This window comes from Hypanus sabinus, assembly GCF_030144855.1.
Source record: "Hypanus sabinus isolate sHypSab1 chromosome X2 unlocalized genomic scaffold, sHypSab1.hap1 SUPER_X2_unloc_4, whole genome shotgun sequence".
NCBI classification, from domain to species: Eukaryota; Metazoa; Chordata; class Chondrichthyes; order Myliobatiformes; family Dasyatidae; genus Hypanus; species Hypanus sabinus.
In genome coordinates, this window is record NW_026779004.1 from 178916 (window position 1) to 204132 (window position 25217).

Here is a 25217-nt window from a genome sequence, read left to right on the forward strand (position 1 = left end):
AATACTATCCGGTCAGTGTCACCGGCTTATTTTAGAGCCTTTCTTAACAAACAGAAGAACATGAGCTTTCCTCCAATCCTTCGACACCTCACCCGCTACCAAGACGTCTACAAATGTGCAGTGGACAGTATATTGACTGGTTGCAACACAGCCTGGTATGGAAACACCAATACCGTTGAAGGGAAAATCATTCAAAAATTAGCGGAGTTGGCACAGTACATCACGGTTAAAGCCCTCCCAACTACTGAGCACGTGTATATGAAAAGCTATTGCAGGGATTCAGCATCGAACAATAGAGATCCCTACCGCCCAAGTCCATCAGGTAGAAGGTTGAAAAATTTCAGGACTAAGATTACCAGGTTCAAGAATAGTTACCATCGGACTCTTGATTAAAAGGGGATACCGACGCTGAACTTCAATTCCCCATCATTCAAATATTCCGCAACTAATGATCTCACTTTCAAGGACTCTTTGCCTCGTTATCTCATGTCTCGTTATGTATTGCTATTTACTTATTTTTGAATTTGCACGGTTTGTTGTCGTTTGCACTCTGCTTGATCTTCCATTGATCTATGTCAGTACTAGTCCATAGATTTGCTGAGGATGCCCATAAGAAAATGGGTTTCAGTTTTATATATCGTAACATGTATGTACGTTCAAAATGAACTTTGAAATATCTCTGTTACGGCTCCCGCACTTTCTCACTAGACTTCCATAAGGTGTCATTAAACACCTTGTCAAGTGCTGTGGGTTTAGCCGCTCTAATTTGCCTCAAGACAGCAACACCTCCTTGCCTGTAACCTGTATACTGTATGATCCACTGCTGCATTGTATCACGACTACAGACTCTGTGTCGATTTCTCAAGTTTATGAGTAAATACAGATGTAAAAAAGAAAATTAAAATCACCCCACCTCCACGCATGGAATACCATTCTGGTCTTCCAGAGGACCATTTTTCCCTTTGTTGGCATTTTGTTCTTAACGTATCTGTAGAATCGCCGAGGATTCTCCTTTACCCTGTTTGCTAGGGCAACCTCGTGCCTTCTTTTAGCCCTCCTGCTTTATTTCTAAAGTGTTCTCTTGCATTTCATATTTTCCTACCTGCTATGAACCTCCGTTTTTTTAAACTTCATAACCAGGTCTCAATATCTCTTGAAAACGACTGTCCCCTCCATCTGTTGTATTTACCCTGTCATATGTCTGGTCATACAAGCACATATATCATCCTTTCCTGAAGACGTCTGGCTTGCATTAAAATCACACATGGAATACTCCACATAAGTAGTACTATCATTGCCACAGCTGACTTCCAACACATCAGGGAATTCCATATTTCAGTAACAATCATTTTACCCTCATCAATCAATAGTTGAATATTGTGATTTCTTTTTAATCATTCTTCAAACATCTCCAATTTTAATATTTCTTACAATAGTCTCAGAATGTGACCTGCATTAGAACTTTTTTCTCAACCTTCACCACTTTTCGCAACCTGTGCCCATTTATATTAAATAAAGTCACTCGAAGACTGATAATTCTTACCTTTTTTAAACGCCTTCTTTATCTCCCTAATTGCGCCTGCACACTCCTCAGTCCACCAGAGCACAACCTTCCTGCTGATGTACTGTTTCATCGGAATCACTTCAAACGCAGTTTGATGAATAAGGGGAGATTAACTTTCATGAGAAAAATCCACATTATCCCCAACATTCAGCCTTCACAGACGTTCATCACCTAAAACCTTAAACTCGTCCCGATTTGCTTTACCAAATATTTCACCACCTAAAAGCTGTTCCTGTCCCCGTTTCAGAACTACAATTAACATTAAGTCTCGTTGTAACAATTGGGATTCGTGATAACTTGTAACAGCGGAGGGTTTGGCAAATCAGAAATAAGCTTCTTAAAGTCTTGTCCATCAGAAATCAGGCTTCTCGCATTCCACAGCAATATTTTTAATCCCATTATGTACCTTCATAAGACTGGGATACAGATACCACACCCATCAGAGCTTCATTTACAGCTTCGCACATAACACCAGTAATACCAGCCTGTCCTTTTGCAGTTTTCACAATAGTTTTAATTTCCTCAGTACGACCTGATGTCTGATTAGTACAATTCACCGCATCCGTTATAAAGATCACAAACTTCATTTTATCCAGCAGTAAATTTGCTTCAGTGAGAAAACTGTGATGACCATGTATATTCACTTAGGTCACAGTGTCTTCTCTGACTGGGAACACTATCGACATTCGATTTAAGTTTTTGCACAGCTGACTAAATTCATATCAACTAATCATCGTATGAGTTCTCATTTGACAAAGAGACATCTCAGCCAATAACAGCAGGGGACGGACGTGCGTCTGAGCCACCATAGGCCCAATGGAAATCTATCTTATGCTCAGCTCTTCCATTTCTGCTGTCACAAATCTTTCGTCATGGCGGAGTTCAGTGAAATGGTATTGTAAAATCTCCAAACTTACCAATATTCAGATTCCGACAAGAGCAGTATATCCCGGTTATCCTTCTTTCCTTAGACTTCAATGATGGGCCATAAAATATTTCAGGAACCGTATGAAGGCGTAGGTGTTCCCAAACAAAATACTTATCGGGGACAGATTCTGGAATCATCTGACATGATTTATTGAAGATATAACAAAGGTATGGGATTTTACACACACAGGGGCAGGGCGAGTAAAATTTATTATCATATCATGCCGCTTTGTTTGGGCGATGATCATGCATTTACCTTAAATACGAAAGGTATTAAATCTAATCGGGAAAATTTAGCAACTAGAATCACCTGTGGATAAGCATCCGCCTTTAGCTGTTACATTCTTCTGGACTTTATAAAAGCTGTTTCTGAGTCTTGTAAAATTTGCAAAAAAAAAAGAAGAAAATATACAGTGAACAATGAATGAAAATAACACAAATGTATGAAATGACAGAAAATGTCACTGGGAGATATCCGAGTGGATTTCTATACCGGAAAGTTCTGGCATTTAATCTGCCCTTTTGTTTCAGTGGTTTCCTGACATTAATCACCCATGACCCTCATGTCAGTGTGGATGTGGTGATGTCCTTTGAGCAATATAACTATTCTCATCATTTACTAAGTTACTTCACATCCACGTTGGCCTGTATTGTGACACCAAACTAAACAAAACGCAAAGAGGCATAAACATTCTCCTTCCAGGAAAAGATAATCGAATTTAATAGACAATTTAAATGCCTTTCCATAACATAGACATTCTGATACACTGCGCCTACTGTAAATGTTTACTGCTTTTACGAGGTGGAATAAGTTATTCAGGTAGAGCTATGAAATTGAGTTGCCGACAGAATGAACGAAGAATTTCGAGATGCATCTTTTCTCTGGTGCCCGGTAACTCTTAAAAGAACCAGCATCAATTAGATAAAACACTGCTTTTCCCGCTCCCGAAAGAAAAACGTTAATTAGAGATGCCATCGGATTTCTAAATGGACAGAGAGTCGGTGAACACTACCTCAGTATTTTCCATCACTTTTTGCAATAGGATTTGATTTTAATTTGTTCTTTTATATATATATAGTCCCCTGGCTAGCCTCAGGCTCGCTCAGCTCGCTGCCGTCTAGGGGGAGCAGACTTCGGTCCCGCCGGACGGGGTAGTCAGCTTGTGTGGATGCTGTGTGATGTCCCCAATACCGCCAATTAACAGACAGTCACCATATGCAATTAAATGATTACACTTTGCAGAGATTACTAAAACTAAGTGATTAATAACGATAGAGTATATATGCAGGAAAAGAAAATAAAGAAAAGGAGCCAAACTATTCAAAATCCAAACCACTTCGTGCACAACCGTTGGAGCTCAATTAACGAAGTCTTCTGACCACCATTCAATCCCCTCTGACCTCCTCGACTCGCAGCTCAGGACCACCCGAAGTGATCAACCAAGCACCTCAGGCACGTCTGTCTTCATCTCCTCTCCTCGCCGAACCTCCTGGCCTCGGACCCCCGCTTACAGCATCGCGTCCTCTCTCTCTCCCTACTCGCGCCGACTCCCCAAATACCCGCCAGTACTAACCTACAGACCCAGAAAAGAGAATAACATTAGTTCAAATTGGTTAACAAATGAATACAATCCACTGTTATCAGTAAATTTTAACCCAAACAAGCTTCCAGCACTCTCTCATAACAAAGCATTCCTACTTTTAACAAAACAAAGAAGCCATTTTGTTTAACATACGCAGTAACATAAAGAAGAAACCCCATTACGTATATATTTCTCATTGTAATTTATGGTTTTATTATTATTCAATGAAAGTATTGCCGCCGGTAAGCAATATATCTCACAATATATTCCAGTGATCTTAAACCTGATTCCGAATCTGAGCCACTAATGTTCGCACAGCAGGCTGCTTGAATATTTAGCATATATAGCAGACATACTAATGGCACAGAAATTTGCTTGAGAAAACAAAGGAAACTTACAATTGTATTTGTTTCTGATCCACGGAACCGACTACATAGTGTCACTCCATTCCTCAGCTCCTCTCTGAACTTCCGTTGTGTCACCCTGTAAGAATGGGGACATCAAGTGGACGGAACAGAAAATGCAGCGGAGGTAGAAATGCTCCGTCACGATGCGGCTGCTTCTTAACGCTAACATTTTTTGCTCTCTCAGAATCAGAATCAAAATCAGGTTTATTATCAACGACATGTGTCGTGAAATTTGTTAACTTATCAGCAGACGTTCAAAGCAATACAAAATATAGAAGGAAGAAAACAATAATAGTCATTATAAATAAGTAAATCAATTACAGTGTACGTATATCGAACAGATTAATAAACATGCAAAACATGCATTGGCCAGTGAAGGAGTGGAACTTTGTGGCTTTGACTCGAGAGGCTTCGACGAGAAGCGGCGGTGGACGAGCTTGTTCCCAGTTAGTCTTTACAATGCCTCCTGAAACGGTGATGTGCCTCTCCTGTGAGATGTGGCAGTCTTGGGGGAACTCTGCTTTCCCGCAGAGTCACATCTGCCAGAAGTGCTTGCGGCTGGGTGATCTGGAAGACCGTGTGAGGAATCTGGAGCAGCAGCTGGATGACCTTCGACTCATAAGGGAGAATGAGGCGGTCAGAGATGAGAGCTACAGGGAGGTAGTTCAATGTCATCACTACCCTTTTGCAACAATTCTGCCTGCCCCGGTAGTTTCGTCACTAGCCTCTACTGTGATTGAAAATGGTTTATTAAAATCAGATGCTTTGAGCACAGGATGATAACACACAATGGTTTTCAGGCGTTCAAATGCCTCCTGACAAAGGTCACTCGATATAAATCTTTCACTCTTCCTTAATAGTTTCGTTACAGGGAGAGCGATGTCCACCAAGTTTTTACAAGACTTACGGTAATACCCAACCATTCCTAGAAACCTTCTTAACGCTTTCTTGCCTGTCAGAACGGTAACCTCAGCAATATCCTGAAGGCCTGCCATAGCCAAACTATGTAACATTGGCGTGGCCAAATTCACTTCCAGCGAGGTTTACAGTAAGATTTGTCTTCGACAGCCTTTCAACCAGTTTCTCTACTGCTGAGATACATTCTTCCCATGTGTCATTAACCAAATCATCAATATAAGCCCCTGTGTTTTCTAAACCTCGAATTACTGTATTTATCATCCTTTGGAATGTCCCTGGAGCAGTTTTGATCCCATTATATACTCATTCAGTCCAGATGGTGTAACAAATGCAGAGATTTCTTTAGCCCCTTCTGTCAAAGGAACACATCAGAATCCTTTTAATAAGTCGGTTTTTGAAAGGTGCTTAGCCTTTCCCACTTTATCAATACAGTCACCCATTCGCAGAATAGGATGAGGATTTGTCACAGGAGCTGACATTTTTTATAAGCCTACCGATCTGTACGGTTGTCTTGACCAAACTACTTCCTGCCTTCCTATCTTTACCTCCACAGCTTCCCCCCCACTTCCTGCTTTCCACAAGGATTCCATTCGCCCCTTCCCACTAATCTGCCCCTGGAACAAATCCTTGCAAGTGAGGGTAGTTCTACGTGCTCCCATTTACTTCCTCCCTCAGTCCCAATCTGGGTCACAAACAGTCCTTCCAGGTGAGGCAACACTTCATCTGCGAGTCTGCCTGGAGATCCCATTGAGGCCTCCTCTATGTCAGTGAGACCCAATGTGGATCGGGACTCCACTTTGGCAAGTAGATTTGCTCTGTCCACAACAAACGGAATTTCCCAGTTACAAACAAGCGAAAATCTGCAGATGCTGGAAATCCAAGCAACACACACAAACTCATTACAATGATTCAAGTTCCCTGGTCCCGATCCCAGTCCATGTACACATCCATCTCCCACCAGGAAAGCCACAGAGCTCTCCATTTCCCTCTGGACATCAAACCCATTGAGTTCCCCTCCACCACCACTCTCCTGCTCTTCTTGTCTTCTTGTTTGAGCTGAGCTGTACTGTCACTTCTTTCTGTCATCTTGCAGTGAACTGGTGCTTTTTACCCCTTGAGGCTCTGGATTCAAAAGACGAGACTGGTGTTATGGTTCAGCTGATCAGGTTGGAGTGTACCAAGACTGAAAATAACGTGTTGCTCCTCCATCCTGAGCGTAACCTCATCACTTAGCTGAGCAGCTTCTTACCATCTGCCACAAGTAGAACTTCACAGCGCCAAACATTTTATTCCTGATTCCCATTTAGGTTTGACAGAGGTTAAAACGGAACATCATTGGGAGGCAGAAACAGGCTGAGAAATGGCAGGGGGTGTTCAACGCATTTACTTGTAAATGATTCATTTTGGTATGTCAAATTTGCAGATAAATCACAGTATTAATGTTAAAACTCTTGAAAGTGTGGAGAATCATCGAGATCTTGGGGTCTGTGTCCATAGGACACTCAAAGCTACAGTGAGGGTTGACATGTTGCTGGGAAGGCATATGGTGTGATGGCCTTCATCAGCTGTGGAATTGAGTTCAAGAGCCGTGAGGTAACGTTAAATCTATATAGACCTTGTCAAGAACCCACTTGGATTACTGTTTTCAGTTCTGGTCACTTCACTACAGGAAGAATGTAGATATAGAGAGAGTGCAGAAGAAATTTACAAGGATGTTGGAGAACATGCCTTATGAGTATAGGTTGAGTAAACTTGGCCTTTTCTCCATGACAGACGATGAGAGGTGACCTGATTGACATGTATAAGATGATGAGAGGCATTGTTTTGAGTGGATAGCCAGAGGCTATTTCCCAGGGCTGGAATGGTTAACACAAGGGGGCATAGTTTTAAAGTGCTTGGAAGTAGCTTCAAGGGAGATGTCAGAGGTATGTTTTTACAGAGAGTGGTGTGTGTGTGTGGAATGCACTGCCAGGGGCGGTGGTAAAGGCGGGTACAATAGGGTCTCTTACGAGATTCTTAGACAGGTACACGGACCTTAGCAAAATGGTGGGCCCTGGGGAAATTCTAGGCAGTTTCCAGAGTAGGTGACATGGTCAGCACAGCATTGGGGGCAGAAGGGCCTATAAAGAACAGTGGTTTTCTATGATTCTATGGAACTTCATGCTGCGCACAGTTTTTGAGAAGGTGATAATTGCTTTCCTGGATATTGATTGTGTTGTTGCAAACTCTGGCTCTTCCCATTACAATCAAACAACTACTCCCCTAATCTGAAAAATGCTTGTCTGGTACAGGGTGCAGAGTAAGGGGTTTTGCCTGCTACTTTGGTCAACATAAATCAGTGGTCTGTCTGACATCTTGGTTCATTCTTGGACAGTACATCACTTCATGAGCTCATTCTTTACATTTTTTCCTCATTAAGATGCTCTTCATGCACCTTCTGGGGCACTTCCTTGTGCAACGACACTGAAAACGTAAACACAAAATACTCTGCAGATGCTCGGGTCAAAGCAACACGCACGACACGCTGGAGAAACTCAGCAAGTTGGGCAGCTTCTGTGGAAACAAACAGTCAGGACACGTAAACCTGCTCCCTTTGAGGACCATATCTTCCACTGCTGACAGTTCAGCTCTGTCTGCCCAACAATCCCAAATAAATATTGAACATCTATTCGTAGTTGCAGGCCATCCTTTCTGAATTGTCTCTTTGTGTACCTTCATTGATTCAGCCATCCCTGCTTGAGTCCTAATCATCTATTTTCTGCCAGCAGATATTGGAATGGAGGTCACAATCATGTCCACTTCGGCCTATATATCAGCATTAATCTCTTGTTAAGTCTTTGATTTCTTGTGATCTCCCCGAGACAATGCATCAGTAGCAAATACAGTGACATGCAAAAGTTTGGGCACCCCTGATCAAAATTTCTGTTACTGTGAATATATAAGTGAGTAAAAGATGAACTGATTTCCAAAAGGCATTAAGTTAAAGATGACACATTTCTTTAATATTTTAAGCAAGAAAACTTTTACTTCCATCTTTTACAGTTTCAAAATAACAAAAGAGGAAAAGGGCCTGAAGCAAAAGTTTGGGCACCCTGTACTTAGTAACATCCCTCTTTGACAAGTATCACAGCTTGTAAACACTTGTTCTTGCCAGCTAAGAGTCTTTCAATTCTTGTTCGTAGGATTTTTGCCCAATCTTATTTGCAAAAGGCTTCTCTGAGATTCTTGGGCCATCTTTCATGCACTACGCTTTTGAGGTCAATCCACAGATTCTCGATGATGTTTAGGTCAGGGGACTGTGAGGAGCAGGGCAAAATCTTCAGCTTGCACCTCTTGAGGTAGTCCATTGTGAATTCTGAGCTGTGTTTAGGATCACTATCTTGTTGTAGAAGCCATCCTCTTTTCATCTTCAGCTTTTTTACCGACGGTGTGATGTCTGTTTCCAGAATTTGTTGGTTTTTGATTGAATTCATTCTTCCCTCTACCAGTAAATGTTCCCTGTGCTACTGGCTGCAACACAAGATTGATTGATTGAGTCACCCCCATGCTTAACAGTTGGAGAGGGGTTCTTTTCAAGAAATTCTACACCCTTTTTTCTCTAAACATACCTTTGCTCAATGCGGCCAACAATTTATATTTTAACTTCATCAGGACTTGTTTCCAAAATCCATCTGGTTTGTTTAGATGTTCCTCTGAACCTTTTGAATCGAACTTCTCCACTATTGGACCTCGATAGAACCCGAACCACCCTGGAAAGGGGAAAACGAGATATTAAACAAGGAATTAAGCTGTTTTCTCAGATGAACACCAAGAGGCGGCATCTTAATTCCACCCTTTTTTTTGCTTTGATGTTGCCTTGGGAAGCACCTGGAGTTCTGTACCCCTGTTTTCATAGCGTGCACTATTACATCAGCCTGTACAGTTCCTCAGTTTGTGCTCATGTCGTCTCTGCTGTCCAACACATATCCTCAGACTTCAGCAACGTCAAGTCTTTTGTTTTCACAGAGCAATCTTTCTTTGAGCCCATTATCTGTGATTCCACTAACTATTTTGTTCCCATCTAGTAAGTCTGTCAAGTCTCCAAAATCACAGGACTCATTCAGTGTGTGAAGCTCGGCTGAGTATTGGTCTCAGCTAACAACTTGTTTCTGGTCACAGAAAAAAAAGGTTATATCTCTCAATCATGATGCTTTTAGTTGGAACAAGATATACCTCAAATTCTGTAAAGGCTGTGCCCTCAATTTGAAAGTTATTTCAGATATCCAAAGCATCTTTGCCAAAATCAGCCAAATGTCACAAGGGGACAAGGAGGCTGGCCCAAATGCAGGATGTTGACACTGAAGTACCAGGGACAGTTCAGGAACAACTAAAAGATAGAACAAGATGGGGAGACTGTGGCATGCAAAGGTGATCCTGGGGTTCAGAGAGACTTCCTGGCGAAGGCAGGACCCTGGCTAGGCTAAAGGATGGGTCTATCGGACAAGGAATGCTGGGAGGATAGCCCCCTGGGTGGGCTGCATTACTTTTGGGCAGGGCCCGGCCTCCCAGGCAGGAACACAGAGGCCTGGGCAAGTCGCAGGGTACCTGGGCAGGATGAAGGGCACAACCTGTCGGAAGCGAGGGGTAGGAAAGGGTCGGAGTCCTCTGGGCGGGCTGCAAAATTCCTGGGCAGAGCCCAGCCTTGCAGGTAGGAACACAGGGGCCTGGGCAGGTCGCGGGGCACTTGGGCAGGTGCGGGGCACAACCCGTCGGAAGAGAGGGGTAGGAAAGGGTCGGAGTCCCCCGCCGGGCAACGGCAGTCCGGCCTGCTTACCCGACAGAGGCAAGGGATCGGAAGGGAGCTCGGTCCAGGGTGACTACAAGAACAGACTTACAGAAGTAGATGATTAACGGTGAGGGTGGAAGGCAGGGTGGAAACGGGATAAACAGGTGAACAGCGCGACAGTGCAAACAAGGCAAACCGGATGGAACAGCAGGACCAGCGCGTACAAGACAAACAGAGGAACAGGACAACCCCCCAACTAGATTCAGTCCCAGAGCCCCTTATATACACCTACCAGCCGATAGGCATCAGGTGCACCTCCTTAAGCCAAGCTGATCCTATTTGGGCATAAGGGTGAAAGGAGGGACGGCTACAAGACCCGGAGTCTGGTGTCCGTGGACCAGATCAAGACCTGGAATGCGGGCTCCAGACTGGACCATAACACCAAAGGCTTTGGAACAACCGAGGTGGGGTTACCGAGAAAACTACCGTGGAACACATTGCATAATCAAACAGACTCAAATTGCTAGAGTGTTGAGAACCCAGACACCCAAAAGCAAAAATGCTCTTGTAGTATTCCAGAGAAATTCCCTCTGGACTACATCAAATTCTGTGACAACACCATCTTGCCAGTCAGGGTTGTAAGCTGTTTCCACAACAAGCCCTGCCTGGATCACCAGTGACCATTCACATGCTCGGCACCTGGGAAGGGATTCACTCGGTCCACTCACCTACTGTCACACCAGTCAGTTCGCACTGGGGAGAGCCCTAACCCTATTATTGTTTATATTATTATTCTCGATTTTCTTTTTAGTTAACCCTGCACGCTGCTATTTGTGTTTTTAAATGTTACTACTGAAACGAAAGAATTCCCCACTCGGGATCATTAAAGTATTTATAATTATTATCATCATCATTGTTACTATCCAGCCCTTTATATCTTTCAGCAACCAACTTCCCAGCTCTTCACCGCTGACCAATCTGACCTATCACCTCCTCTCCCCAACACGCCCCCCCCACACATTCTGACTCCCTCCCTACCTCTCCAGTCCTGAAGATGGGTCTCGGTTCTCTCCTCTCCATAGTTGCTTTCTGCCCCCCCTGAGTTCCTCCAGCATTTTGTGCGTTTTGCTTTTGGATTTCCGCATCTGCAGAAGTCTCCAGTTTAAGCAAATGCGCATGCGTGGGCGGCACAGCCAATCCCGAATATCGCGCATGCGCTCAGCAGACGAGAGGCTCTCAGGGATCGGACGCAGGTAAGAGCTGGGCCGCGGGTAGGAACTTTGGTCACCGGCTTATGAACCGCGATTTTAGGAAAATCACTATGAGCTCTGTCCACACTGGTCCTGCACCCCAGGACAGTCCCTGTCCTTTCTTCCTCTCTCAGCCCCGCGATTTATCCGATCCACGGGGGAGTTAACCGCGGTTGAGAGCTGGCGCCGCCGCCATTCGCGGCGCATGCGCATCGTTGGGTCCGTCGATGGCGGATAGACAGGTTTCTTGTTCGTGGTGTTTTCTGGGTAAGGAGGCAGCCATGGGTGACACGCCAGCGTTGTCCCCATAGAGAATGTCCCTAACGCTGCGACCTCCAGCCAGGTAAATCGAGGAGTACCTCGGAACAAAAATATAGTGTCCAGTTACTCTCGGATGAAGAATCTACCTTCCAGTCAGTGAAAATGTCATAGAACATATGTACACATATGTATAAACATAATGTATAACACATTACAGGCCCTTCGGCCCTCAATGTTGTGTCGACCCTCAAACCCTGTCTTAAATATAACCCCCCACCTTAAATTCCTCCATATACATGTCTAGTAGTCTCTTAAACTTCACTAATGTATCTGCCTCCACCACTGAATCAGGCAGTGCATTCCACACACCAACCACTCTCTGAGTATAAAATCTTCCTCTAATATCCCCCTTGAACTTCCTTCCCCTTACCTTAAAGCCATGTCCTCTTGTGCTGAGCAGTGGTGCCCTGGGGAAGTGGCTCTGGCTGTCCACTCTATCTATTCCTCTTAATATCTTGTACATCTCTATCATGTCTCCTCTCATCCTCCTTCTCTCCAAAGAGTAAAGCCCTAGCTCCCTTAATCTCTGATAATAATCAATTCTCTCTGAACCAGGCAGCATCAATTAGTATTGTATAGCATATATAAAAAAAATCTGCCCGTCAGCTTTAGTTCTCTCTGGGTAACTAACGATATGAAACACCTTTGCCCTCGATGACAGGTGACTTGTAGCTTTCACATCACAAAAGTGCCACACTCCAATGAGAGTAACTACTGCCCACCCCTTCATAGTCATTGGCATTGCCATCGATGGGTTCATCACTGTCACTCAGCTGGGGGTGGGAAGGGAAAATCTCCAGGATCAGATATGTAGTAACTGTTTGTAGTGTTACGTATCCCGTAACTGGATCATTTACCAGCAAAGATAGAGAGGTCCGTTGAAGTCTGATGGCACTATTTTTAAAAGTTTTTATTTATAAAGGGGCACAAAAATAAGGTTAATGCAAACATTCAGTTAGTATACGTCGTCAATACTCAATCTAAAGCGCAGGTATAGTAATAATCATCAATAAGAAAGAGCTCTATCGTTTGTCTAGGGGTAATATATTGTCCGATGGAAATATAAAAGTCTCTCAAGTTCATGCAAGCTTTCTGCCTCTGTGGGGGGGGGGGGGGGGCCGCTGAGTTTCACGTGTCGGAGAGAGAAAGAGATTTTTGGTGAGAAAAGAAACTTGCCATTCCTTTTGGCCGCAAACCGTTGAATCGGGAACGTGGGTTCCCGATTGTCAGTTCGAAGTCCTTTTCGGTGTTATCAGCCACTCGTTTCCCAGGCAAGGGGAACGAACCACACATGGCTTCCGAATAGCTTCCTGTTAGCCCGGGAGCGATGAGCGATGGTGTCTCCTCCTGTTGGGTCGCTGGGGAACTGCCCACTGCAGCCCCCCTTTTATCCTTACTCATGGGGTCTCAGATGTCAATCAGGTTGGGATGATGCAATCTCTCCCCGTCACTCAGCCCATGTTGCCCTGAGGGCCTGCACGTAGCACAGTCCCCATTCCACAAAGGTGTCTCCAAGAGACAATGGCCAAATTCGTTGCTTTGTCCTGCTCTTTCTCTCTCATTTCCTGGGTCTGAGACCCGAATTAATAGCGATCTGGCGATTCTCACAACGGAGGGGGCTGCGGTCATAACAGTAGTGTTGTATAACATGACCAGAACTTGAAACAGTACCAAAGGACAGAGACAGTTTGAGCCAAGTCGCAGGTTGATTGAAGGCAGAAATAGCCCAGTCTCATACAGACAGGAATACAGTCAGAGATTTTGTTGGTCAGTCGGGATGCTTGATCCATGCCTTGTTAGAGATGGGGAGTTCACATATAAACTCAGAAACATAAGTCTGCAATTCATTACAGGCCCTTCGGACAACCTCATGACGACCATATAACCGACTCGAGAATCTGCCGAGAGTTTCACTACCAAATATCCCTCTGTTATTCCCAGCTCCACGTACCTACCGAACAGTGTCTGAAAAGACCCTGATTGTACCAACCTTTACCACCGTCGCTGGCAGTGCATTCCACGTACCTACCGAACAGTGTCTGAAAAGACCCTGATTGTATCCACCTTTACCACCGTCGCTGGCAGTGCATTCCAGGTACCTACCGAACCGTGTCTGAAAAGACCCTGATTGTACCCACCTTTACCACCGTCGCTGGCAGTGCATTCCACGTACCTACCGAACCGTGTCTGAAAAGACCCTGATTGTACCCACCTTTACCACCGTCGCTGGCAGTGCATTCCACGTACCTACCGAACAGTGTCTGAAAAGACCCTGATTGTACCCACCTTTACCACCGTCGCTGGCAGTGCATTCCACGTACCTACCGAACAGTGTCTGAAAAGACCCTGATTGTACCCACCTTTACCACCGTCGCTGGCAGTGCATTCCATGTACCTACCGAACAGTGTCTGAAAAGACCCTGATTGTACCCACCTTTACCACCGTCGCTGGCAGTGCATTCCAGGTACCTACCGAACAGTGTCTGAAAAGACCCTGATTGTACCCACCTTTACCACCGTCGCTGGCAGTGCATTCCACGTACCTACCGAACAGAGTCTGAAAAGACCCTGATTGTACCCACCTTTACCACCGTCGCTGGCAGTGCATTCCACGTACCTACCGAACAGTGTCTGAAAAGACCCTGATTGTACCCACCTTTACCACCGTCGCTGGCAGTGCATTCCAGGTACCTACCGAACAGTGTCTGAAAAGACCCTGATTGTACCCACCTTTACCACCGTCGCTGGCAGTGCATTCCACGTACCTACTGAACCGTGTCTGAAAAGACCCTGATTGTACCCACCTTTACCACCGTCGCTGGCAGTGTATTCCACGTACCTACCGAACAGTGTCTGAAAAGACCCTGATTGTACCCACCTTTACCACCGTCGCTGGCAGTGCATCCCACGTACCTAACAGTGTCTGAAAAGACCCTGATTGAACCCACCTTTACCACCGTCGCTGGCAGTGCATTCCACGTACCGAACAGTGTCTGAAAAGACCCTGATTGTACCCACCTTTACCACCGTCGCTGGCAGTGCATTCCACGTACCTACCGAACAGTGTCTGAAAAGACCCTGATTGTATCCACCTTTACCACCGTCGCTGGCAGTGCATTCCACGTACCTACCGAACAGTGTCTGAAAAGACCCTGATTGTACCCACCTTTACCACCGTCGCTGGCAGTGCATTCCACGTACCTACCGAACAGTGTCTGAAAAGACCCTGATTTTATCCACCTTTACCACCGTCGCTGGCAGTGCATTCCACGTACCTACCGAACCGTGTCTGAAAAGACCCTGATTGTACCCACCTTTACCACCGTCGCTGGTAGTGCATTCCACGTACCTACCGAACAGTGTCTGAAAAGACCCTGATTGTACCCACCTTTACCACCGTCGCTGGCAGTGGATTCCAGGTACCTACCGAACAGTGTCTGAAAAGACCCTGATTGTACCCACCTTTACCACCGTCGCTGGCAGTGCATTCCACGTACCTACCGAACCGTGTCTGAAAAGACCCTTATTGTATCCGCCTCTACCACCGTCGCTGGCAGTTCACCTGCCACTCTCTGTGCGAAAATCTTACCTCTGGTATCCCCCGGTACCTACTTCCAAGCACCTTTAAACTATGCGCCTGCATGTTGGCTAGTTCAGCCCTGGGAAAAAGCCTCTGGCTATCCACACGATCAATGCCTCTCATCATCTTATACAACTCTCTCAGGTCACCACACAAAAAATGCTGGTGGAACACAGCAGGCCAGGCAGCATCTGTAAGGAGAAGCACTGTCGACGTTTCGGGTCAAGACCCTTCTTCAGGACTAACTGAAAGGAAAGATAGTAAGAGATTGAAAGTAGTGGGGGGAGGGGGAAATATGAAGTGATAGGAGAAAACCGGAGGGGGTGGAATGAAGCTAAAACCTGGAAAGGTGATTGGTGAAAGTGACACAGAGCTGGAGAAGGGAAAGGATCATGGGACGGGAGGCCTCAGGAGAAAAAAAGGAGGGGGGAGCACCAGAGGGAGATGGAGAACAGGCAAACAAGTAAATATGTCAGGGATGGGGTAAGAAGGAGAGGAGGAGCATTAACAGAAGTTAGAGAAGTCAATGTTCATGCCATCAGGTTGGAGGCTACCCAGCCAGTATATAAGGTGTTGTTCCTCCAACCTGAGTTTGGATTCATTTTGACAGTACAGGAGGCCATGGATAGACATATCAGAATGGGAATGGGACGTAGAATTAAAATGTGTGACCACTGGTAGATCCTGTTTTTTCTGGCAGACTGAGCGAGGGTGTTCAGCGAAACGGTCTCTCAGTCTGTGTCGGGTCTCACCAATATATAAAAGGCCACACCAGGAGCACCGGACACAGTATTCCACACCAGGTGAAGTGTCGCCTCACCTGGAAGGACTGTCTGGGGCCCTGAATGGTGGTGAGGAAGGAAGTATAAGGGCAGGTGTAGCACTTGTTCTGCTTACAAGGATAAGTGCCAGGAGGGAGATCGGTGGGAAGGGATTGGGGGGGAAGAGTGGACAAGGGAGTCGCGTAGGGAGCAATCCCTGTGGAAAGCATAAAGGGGGGGGAGGGAAAATGTGCTTGGTAGTGGAGAAGTTATGGAGAATTATTCGTTGGACCTGGAGGCTGGTGGGGTGGTAAGTGAGGACAAGGGGAACCCTATCCCGAGTAGGGTGGCGGGCGGATGGGGTGAGGACTGATGTGCGGGAAATGGGAGAGATGCGTTTGAGAGCAGAGTTGATGGTGGATGAAGGGAAGCCCCTTTGTTTAAAAAAGGAAGACATCTCCTTCGTCCTGGAATGAAAAGCCTCATCCTGAGAGCAGATGCAACGGAGACAGAGGAATTGTGAGAAGGGGATAGCATTTTTGCAAGAGACAGGGTGGGAAGAGAAATAGTCCAGGTAGCTGTGAGAGTCTGTAGGCTCATAGTAGATATCAGTAGATAGGCCGTCTCCAGAGATGGAGACAGAAAGATCAAGAAAGGGGAGGGAGGTGTCGGTAATGGACCAGGTAAATTTGAGGGCAGGGTGAAAGTTGGAGGCAAAGTTAATGAAGTCAATGAGCTCAGCATGCGTGCAGGAGGCAGCGCCAATGCAGTCGTCGATGTAGCAAAGGAAAAGAGGGGGACAGATACCCATATAGTCTTGGAGCATGGACTATACCACAAAACCAACGAAAAGGCAGGCACAACTGGGACCCATGCGGGTGGTCATGGCTACACCCTTGGTTTGGAGGAAGTGGGAGGAGCCAAAGGAGAAATTATTGAGAGTAAGAACTAATTCTGCTAGATGGAGGAGAGTGGTGGTAGAGGGGAATTGGTTAGGTCTGGAATCCAAAAAGAAACGAAGAGCTTCGAGTCCGTCCTGGTGGGGGATGGAGGTAGGTGATAGGAGATTGGAGAGTAAAATCAGAGCTCATGGCATTGGGGGCAGGGTTTCAACATGGATAGAAAACTGGTCTACTTCTGCACCTATTGTCTACTGTATATAGGGACTGGACGTCCATGGTGAAAATAAAGCGGTGGGGGCCAGGGAACTTAAAATCATTGAAAAATTTCAAAACGTGAGGAGTGTCACGAACATAGGTGGGAAGAGATTGAATAAGGGGGGAATAAGACAGTGTCAAGGTATGCAGAAATGAGATAGGTGGGCCAGGGGCAAGCTGAGACAATAGGTCTACCTGGACAGGCAGGTTTGTGGATGGTAGAAACGGGAAGTGCATGGTGTGGGAACTATGAGGTTGGTGGCAGTGGATGGGAGATCCCCAGAGCTCCCTACATGACTCCCTTGTCCACTCGTTTCCCCCCACCCCCCCATTCCTTCCCACTGATCTGCCTCCTGGCACTTATCCTTGTAAGCAGAACAAGTGCTACACCTGCCCTTACACTTCCTCCCTCACCACCATTCAGGGCCCCAGACAGTTCTGCCAGGTGAGGCGACACCGTTTCGCTGAACACCTACGCTCGGTCTGCCAGAGAAAGCAGGATCTCCCAGTGGCCACACATTTTAATTTGACGTCCCATTCCCAATCTGATATGTATATCCATAGCCTCCTCTACTGTCAAGATGAAGCCACACTCAGGTTAGAGGAACAACACCTTATATACCGGCTGGGTAGCCTCCAACCTGATGACATGAACATTGACTTCGCTAACTTCTATTAATGCCCCTCCTCCCCTTCTTACCCCATCCCTGACATATTTAGTTGTTTGCCTGTTCTCCATCTCCCTCTGGTGCTCCCTCCCCCCTTCTTTCTCCCGAGGCCTCCCGTCCCTTGTTCCTTTCCCTTCTCCAGCTCTGTATCACTTTCGCCAATCACCTTTCCAGCTCTTAGCTTCATCCCACCCCCTCCGGTCTTCTCCTATCATTTTGCACTTCCCCCCTCCCCTCACTACTTTCAAATCTCTTACTATCTGTACTTTCAGTTAGTCCTGACAAAGGGTCTCGGCCCGAAACGTTGACAGTGCTTCTCCCTATAGATGCTGCCTGTCCTGCCGTGTTCCACCAACACTTTGTGTGTTTTTTGAATTTCCAGCATCTGCAGACTTCCTCATGTTTGCTCTCCGGTCACCTCTCATCCTCCATCACTCCAGAGTCTACTCAGCCTATTATTGTCAGGCATGCTCTCCAATCCAAGCAACATCCTTGTAAATCTCCTCTGCACCCTTTCTGGAGTATCCACATACTTCCTGTAGTGAGGAGATCAGAATTGAACACAGTACTAAAAGTGGGGTCTAACGAAGGCCTTTTATATCTGTAATAGTACCTCATGGCTTTTGAACTGAGTCCCATGGTTGATGAAGGCCTTCTTAACAATATTGTCACCTGTGCAGCAGCTTTGCATGTACTATTGACACGGACCACAAGATCTCGCTGCTCCTCCAAACTGCCAAGAGTCCTATCATTAATATTGTATTCTGTCTTCAAATTGGACCTACCGAAATGAACCACCAAAACCAAAATGATCTCCATCTGCCACTTCTCAGCCCAGTTCTGCATCCTATCGATGTCTCGCTCCACTGTGACAACCATTCAGACTATCCACAACACCCCCTACATTTGTGTCATCGTCAGACTTATAAACCCACCCTTATACTTACTCATCAAGGTCATTTTTTAAAATCACAGTGGTCCCAGAACAGATAGCTGCAGAATATCACTGGTCACATCCTCCATGCAGAACATAAACCATCGACAACCACCCTTTGCCTTCTGTGGATAAGCCAGTTCTGGATCCACAAAGCAGCTCTCCTTGGATCCTTCCTCATGATTTTCTCAATGAGCCTCGTATGGGGAACCTTATCAAAAGTCTTACTGAAAACCACGTACACTACATCCAATGTTCTACCTTCAATGTTACATCCCCAAAGAGTTCAGTCAGGTTGGTAAGGCATGACCTGCCCTTGACAAAGCCACGCTGACTACCCCTAACCTGATGCTCATAAGTCCTCCCGCTTAGGATCTTCTTCAACAAATTGTCCACGACTGATGCAAGACTCACTGGTCTATAATTTCCTGGGTTACCTCTACTCCCTTTCTTGAACAATCCTCGGGTGCTTCTCCCCTCTCTATTGACGATACAAAGATCATCACCAGATGCTCAGCACTCTCCTCCCTCGCTTCCCACAGTCCCCTGTGGTATATTTCAACTTGAGTTGAACTCGGTAATATTATGATGCCAGTGCTCACATTGAGAGAAGATAGAAGTGACTTGACTTGACTTCTAGAAACATGTAAAATTATGAAAGGGGTTGATAAGATGGGGGCAGGAAAGCTGGCTTCCACTGGGAGGTGAGACTGGATCTAGAGGATATCACCTTAAGGTTCGGGGCTTTTGGGATGGAGATGAGGAGGAACTGCTTTACCCTGACAGTGGTGAATCTGTGGATTTCTCTACCCCATGAAGCAGTGGAGGCTACCTTAGTAAATGTATTTGAGACAAGGTTGGATAGATTTTTGCAAAGTAGGGAAATTAAGAGCGGTGGGGAAAAAGCAGGTTGGTGGACATGGGCTAGCTGACATTCTCATACTCCTATTTCTTCTGTTCTCACCACAGACTAAAATCCCACCTGAAAAATTGTTCTTCACCCATTGATGTCCTTGCAAATATTCTTACAAGTTTGAAATGGCAGAACACTTGCGCAAGGGAATCTCAACATGTCAGATTTGCCGTCTCTGTCCAGATATATAAGGAGTGACCAAATATTTTCTTTGCAAGACCAACACTTCTGTTGTTCATCCTTGGAGATGAAGAAGTACCTCATCCCAGCTGGAAATGTATTTTGTCTCTGAAGTGAAGTTTTCTGCTGTAACTCAGTGTTACTTACTGGAAGCAGGGTGCTGAGAACACACCAGCATTTGTTCACTGGAGATCACTTCTTCAACTGCACTGATTGTACAAGGGATTCAAACATCTGACTTTCTGAATTGCCAGAGAATTGATTGCAGTGAGACATCATTCTCCTTCTCTCCATGTGGGAAGGGATTTTCTTACACCCTACCTGTGGACAAGCCAGTCAGTTCACAGTGGGGAGTCGCCATTCACCTGTGCTGTGTGTGGGAGGGGAGCTACCCAGTCATCCAGCCTGAAGGTTCAACAGCAGATTCACACCATAGTGGGATGCTCCACCTGTTCTGACTGTGGGAAGCAAATCATTCTGTCTTCAATGCTAAACATGTCCGAAAATTCACCAGTGAGAGGACGGTAACCTGCTTAGATGGTGGGAAGGCATTCACACACTCAACCACGCCACAGTGACACCTGCGAATTCACACAGGGGAGGAGCCAATCACCTGCTCTGTTTGGGACAGGGTTCACTCAGTCTTCTCAACTGAATGAACACCGGTGAGTTCACACTGAAAAGATGCCGTTCACCTGCTCAGACTGTGGGAAGCGATTCACTCGTTCATCCACGCTGCAGAGACACCAGCGAGTCCACACTGGGGAGAAGCCATTCATTTGCTCTGAATGTGGGAAGGGATTCACTGATTCATCGCACCTGAAGGTACATCAGCGAGTTCACACAGGGGAGAGGCCATTCACCTGCTCTGAATGTGGGAAGGGATTCACTGAGTCGTGCTCCCTTGTGAAGCACTACCAAATTCACACTGGGGAGAAGCCATTCACATGCTCTGAATGTGGGAAGGGATTCACTCAGTCATCTAATCTGAAGGTACATCAGCGAGTCCACACTGGGGAGAGGCCATTCACATGCTCTGAATGCGGAAAGGGATTCGCTGATTCATACTGCCTTCTTAAGCACTGCCGAATTCACACTGGGGAGAAGCCATTCACCTGCTCTGAATGTGGGAAGGGATTCACTGACTCATCCCTCCTTGTGAGACACTGCCGAATTCACACTGGGGAGAAGCCATTCACCTGCTCTGAATGTGGGAAGGGATTCGCTGATTCATACTCCCTTGTGAAGCACTGCCAAATTCACACTGGGGAGAAGCCATTCACGTGCTCTGAATGTGGGAGAGGATTCACTGAGTCATCTCAACTGAAGGTACATCAGCGAATTCATAATGGGGAGAAACCATTCACCTGCTCTGAATGTGGAAAGGGATTCACTCAGGGATCTAATCTGAAGGCTCATCAGCGAGTTCACACTGGGGAGAAACCGTTCAGCTGCACTGAATGTGGGAAGGGATTCGCTCGGTCATCTCGACTGATTGAACATCAGCGAGTTCACACTGGGGAGAAACCGTTCAGCTGCTTTGAATGTGGGAAGGGATTCACAAAGTCAGACACCCTTGTGAAGCACAACCGAATTCACACAGGGGAGAAGCCATTCACGTGCTCTGAATGTGGGAAAGGATTCACTCAGTCGTCACATCTAAAGGCACATGAGCGAATTCACACTGGGGAGAAACCATTCACTTGCTCTGAATGTGGGAAGGGATTCGCTCAGTCGTCCAACCTTGTGCAGCACTGCCAAATTCACACTAGGGAGAAATCGTTCACCTGCTCAGTTTGTGGGAAGGAATTCACTCGGTCATCAGACTTTAAAGTACATCAACGAATTCACACTGGGGGATGCTACTCACCTGTTCTAAATGTGGGAAAGGATTTGGTTGGGCATCTCAATTGAATGAACATCAACGAGTTCACACTGGGTGAGAAACTGTTCAACTGCTCAGACTGGGAAGGAATTCACACATTCATCTCACCAACCGACACACCAGACTGTTTTCAGCAGTGAGAGGACGTTGACCTGCTCAGAGTGTGGGAAGGCATTCACACACTGATCCACACTGCAGAGACAGTGGTGGGTTCACACTGTGGGGAGGGTGGTCACCTGCTCAGAGTGTGGGAAGGGATTCACACACTGATCCACAATGCAGAGACAGAGGTGGGTTCACACTGTGGGGAGGGTGGTCACCTGCTCAGACTGTGGGAAGGCATTCACACACTGATCCACAATGCAGAGACAGAGGTGGGTTCACACTGTGGGGAGTGTGATCACCTGCTCTGACTGTCGGAAGGCATTCACACACTGATCCACACTGCAGAGACAGTGGTGGGTTCACACTGTGGGGAGGGTGGTCACCTGCTCAGACTGTGGGAAGGCATTCACACACTGATCCACACTGCAGAGACAGTGGTGGGTTCACACGGTGGGGAGGGTGGTCACCTGCTCAGACTGTCGGATGGGTTTCAGTCACTCATTTATCCTTTTGTCGCCCTACTGAGCTTTGACTCGTTAATCAGAGAGATCAGAAGCTTGAGAAGACGTAATTCACTCAGTTTCGCTGATTGTGTATCAACGGCAGTGGTTCAGGGCAGGTTAGTTTTGAGTCTTTCAGCAGTGGCCAGTCAGCATTCAGGATTGACTATCAAGTCAGGCAGAGGAGCAAATGGGGCAGCCAGTGTTGGAGTGGAGACTTTGAGGTTTCAGTGAGGAGAGCATTTAGTCACAGAAGTTCATGATGGGACTAGAATTTTTATCTTCACGTTTGCTCAGTTGGAACAGTGGAGGTGCCAGGCGGGATAGTGGAAAGCTGCTTTGCGGGATGTTGGAAGGCCGGGGACCCTCCTGTGTCCCTGATAACTACACCTGTGAGAAGGGCATCCGGCTTCAGCTCCGAACAATCCACATTAAGGAGTTACAGCTGGAAATGGATGAACTCCAGATCATTCCGGAGGCTGAAGGGGTGATAGGTAGGACATTTGAGAGGTAGTTGCACCCAAGGTGCATGGCACAGGAAACTGGGTGGCAGTCAGATAGGGGAAAGGGGGAAACAGAGAGTGCAATTTACCCGTGTCCATCACTCTGAACAATATAGGTATCACTTTAGATACTGTCGAGGATGGTGGGATGACCTGGCAAAGGAAGGTCACAGCAACAGGGTCTCTAGCACTTAGTCTGGCTCTGAGACTGAGATGGGAAGGGCGGAGAAGAGGTGAGCTGTCATCGTGGGTGATTCAGTGGTTCAGGGAACTACTGTGGATGCTCTGCGGGGAGAATGAGATTCCAGGATGGTATCTTGCCTCCTGCATACGAGCATCTGTGACATCTCGGGTTGAGTGAACAGTGAAGGCCATGGTCCATGGGGGTGACAATGATATGGGCTGGTAGAACAACAAGGTTCTGCAAAGGGAGTTCAGGGAGTGAGGTGCTGAGTTAAATTGCAGCTCATCCAGGGCTGTGATCTCAGGACTGTCATCTGTGCCAATTGCTAGGAATTGCAAGATTATACAGTTTAACATGTGGCTTACGAGTTGGTGCAGGAGGGAGTGTATAAGATTTTTGGAACATTTGTGCTGGTGAGTATTGATGTGTACAGAGGAGTGTGAGTGTGTTGGGTGGGGAGAGCACATTGTTGATGGAGTGTGACTGGGCACACAGGTCTCTATCTCTCTCTCATACACAGACACATCAGTGGAGTGGGAGGGAGGGGACTGAGAAGGGAAAAGAGGAATGAGATAGGGCTCCTTCGCAAAGTCCCAGACTCAGCCTTTCCTCCCCTCTGGAACTTGTCCCATTCCCTACCCCAGGCTGGGGGTGGGCATTGAGTTGCCTTGTCAAGAAGAAAATGAATTCTTCGATAACATCTGGTTAACACACTTTGATAATAAATTTATGTTGAACTTGAACATTGAAATGTATTGTTTGTAAAACATGTACTGATGAGAAATGGTCTCAGTGAAGGTCCCAGAGTGGAAAATCAACCGGTGTTCAGCCCCACTACTCCGTGCCAAACAAGAACCCCTATCGGAGTCTGTCCCATCTGTCTATGCTTGCCTTGTCACATTCTAAAGTTTCCTCTCTCTCTCTACCTGTCCCTGTGTCTTTTATTTTCCTTCTCAACCTTATTCTTGAGCCCTCTCCCCATGACATTCGACACCTTTACTAATCAAGCACTGATCAACCTCTGTTTTAAATAAACCCGATGACTTGGTGTCTGAGTGGTCCGTGGCAATGAAATCCATAGGTCCCTCACCTCTCCAAGTGCATGCTCTCTGATATTGGACATTGTGACCAGAAGGTTAAAAATGGCAGCTGTCCACTAGAACCATAGAACAATACAACACAGAAACAGGCCTTTTGGTCATTCTTGGCTGTGACGGACCATTTTTCTGCCTAGTCCCACTGACCTGAACCTGACCCATATCCCTCCATACACCTCTCATCCATGTACCTGTCCAAGATTTTCTTAAATGTTAAAAGTGAGCCCACATTTACCACTTCATCTGGCAGCTCATTCTGCACTCCCACAACCCTCTGTGTGAAGAAGACCCCCCCCCCCACGCTAATGTTCCCTTTAAACTTTTCCCTCCTCACCCTTAACCCATGTCCTCTTGTTTTTTTTTCTCCCCTGGCCTCAGTGGAAAAAGCCTGCATGTATTCACTCTATCTATACACACCATAATTTTATATACCTCTATCAAGTCTCCCCTCATTTTTCTACGCTCCAGGCAATAAAGTCGTAACCTATTCAACCTTTTTCAATAACTCAGTTTCTCAAGTTCCAGCAACATCTTGTAAACCATCTCAGCACTCTTTCAACATTATTGATATCATTCCTGTAATTAGGTGATCAAAACTGCACACAATACTCCAAATACAGCGTCACCTGCGCCTTATGCAACCTCACCATAACATTCCAACTCTTACACTCAATACTTTGATTTATAAGGACCAATGAACCAAAAGCTCACTTTACTACCCTATCTACCTGTGACACCACCTATAGGGAATTTTGTATCTCTATTCCTAGATCCCCGTGTTCTACTGCACTCCTCAGTGTCCTACCATTTACCTTGTACGTTCTACCTTGGTTTTTCCTTCCAAAGTGCAATACCTCACACTTGTCCGTATTAAGCTCCATCTGTCATTTTTCAGCCCATTTTTCCGGCTGGTCCCGATCCCTCTGCAAGCTTTGAAAACCTTCCTCCCTGTCCACTACAGCAACTTTTGTATCTTCAGCAAATTTGCTGATCCAATTTACCACATTATCATCCA

General features: G+C 46.2%; 1 protein-coding gene and 1 long non-coding RNA gene across 2 annotated transcripts; one reads left to right on the forward strand and one right to left on the reverse strand.

Annotated features, from left to right (window-relative positions):
- Positions 1-8380: 8380 nt before the first annotated feature.
- LOC132385882 (uncharacterized) lies at positions 8381-11389 on the reverse strand. The gene is made up of 3 exons (XR_009509328.1): positions 11203-11389; positions 9008-9148; positions 8381-8909 (listed from the first exon to the last, which is right to left on the reverse strand). It is a non-coding gene; the product is annotated as an uncharacterized LOC132385882 (long non-coding RNA).
- A 5-nt stretch (positions 11390-11394) lies between these two features.
- Positions 11395-23825, forward strand: LOC132385880 (gastrula zinc finger protein XlCGF57.1-like). Its single transcript, XM_059958120.1, has 2 exons — positions 11395-11417; positions 19805-23825. The coding sequence occupies exon 2, from the start codon at positions 20613-20615 to the stop codon at positions 21840-21842; it is 1230 nt and encodes a 409-aa protein (XP_059814103.1). The 5' UTR covers positions 11395-11417; positions 19805-20612; the 3' UTR covers positions 21843-23825.
- Positions 23826-25217: the final 1392 nt, after the last annotated feature.

Excerpts from the sequence above, each read along its gene's own strand:
- LOC132385880 (XM_059958120.1), top strand. The coding sequence starts at position 20,613 with ATGCCGTTCACCTGCTCAGACTGTGGGAAGCGATTCACTCGTTCATCC.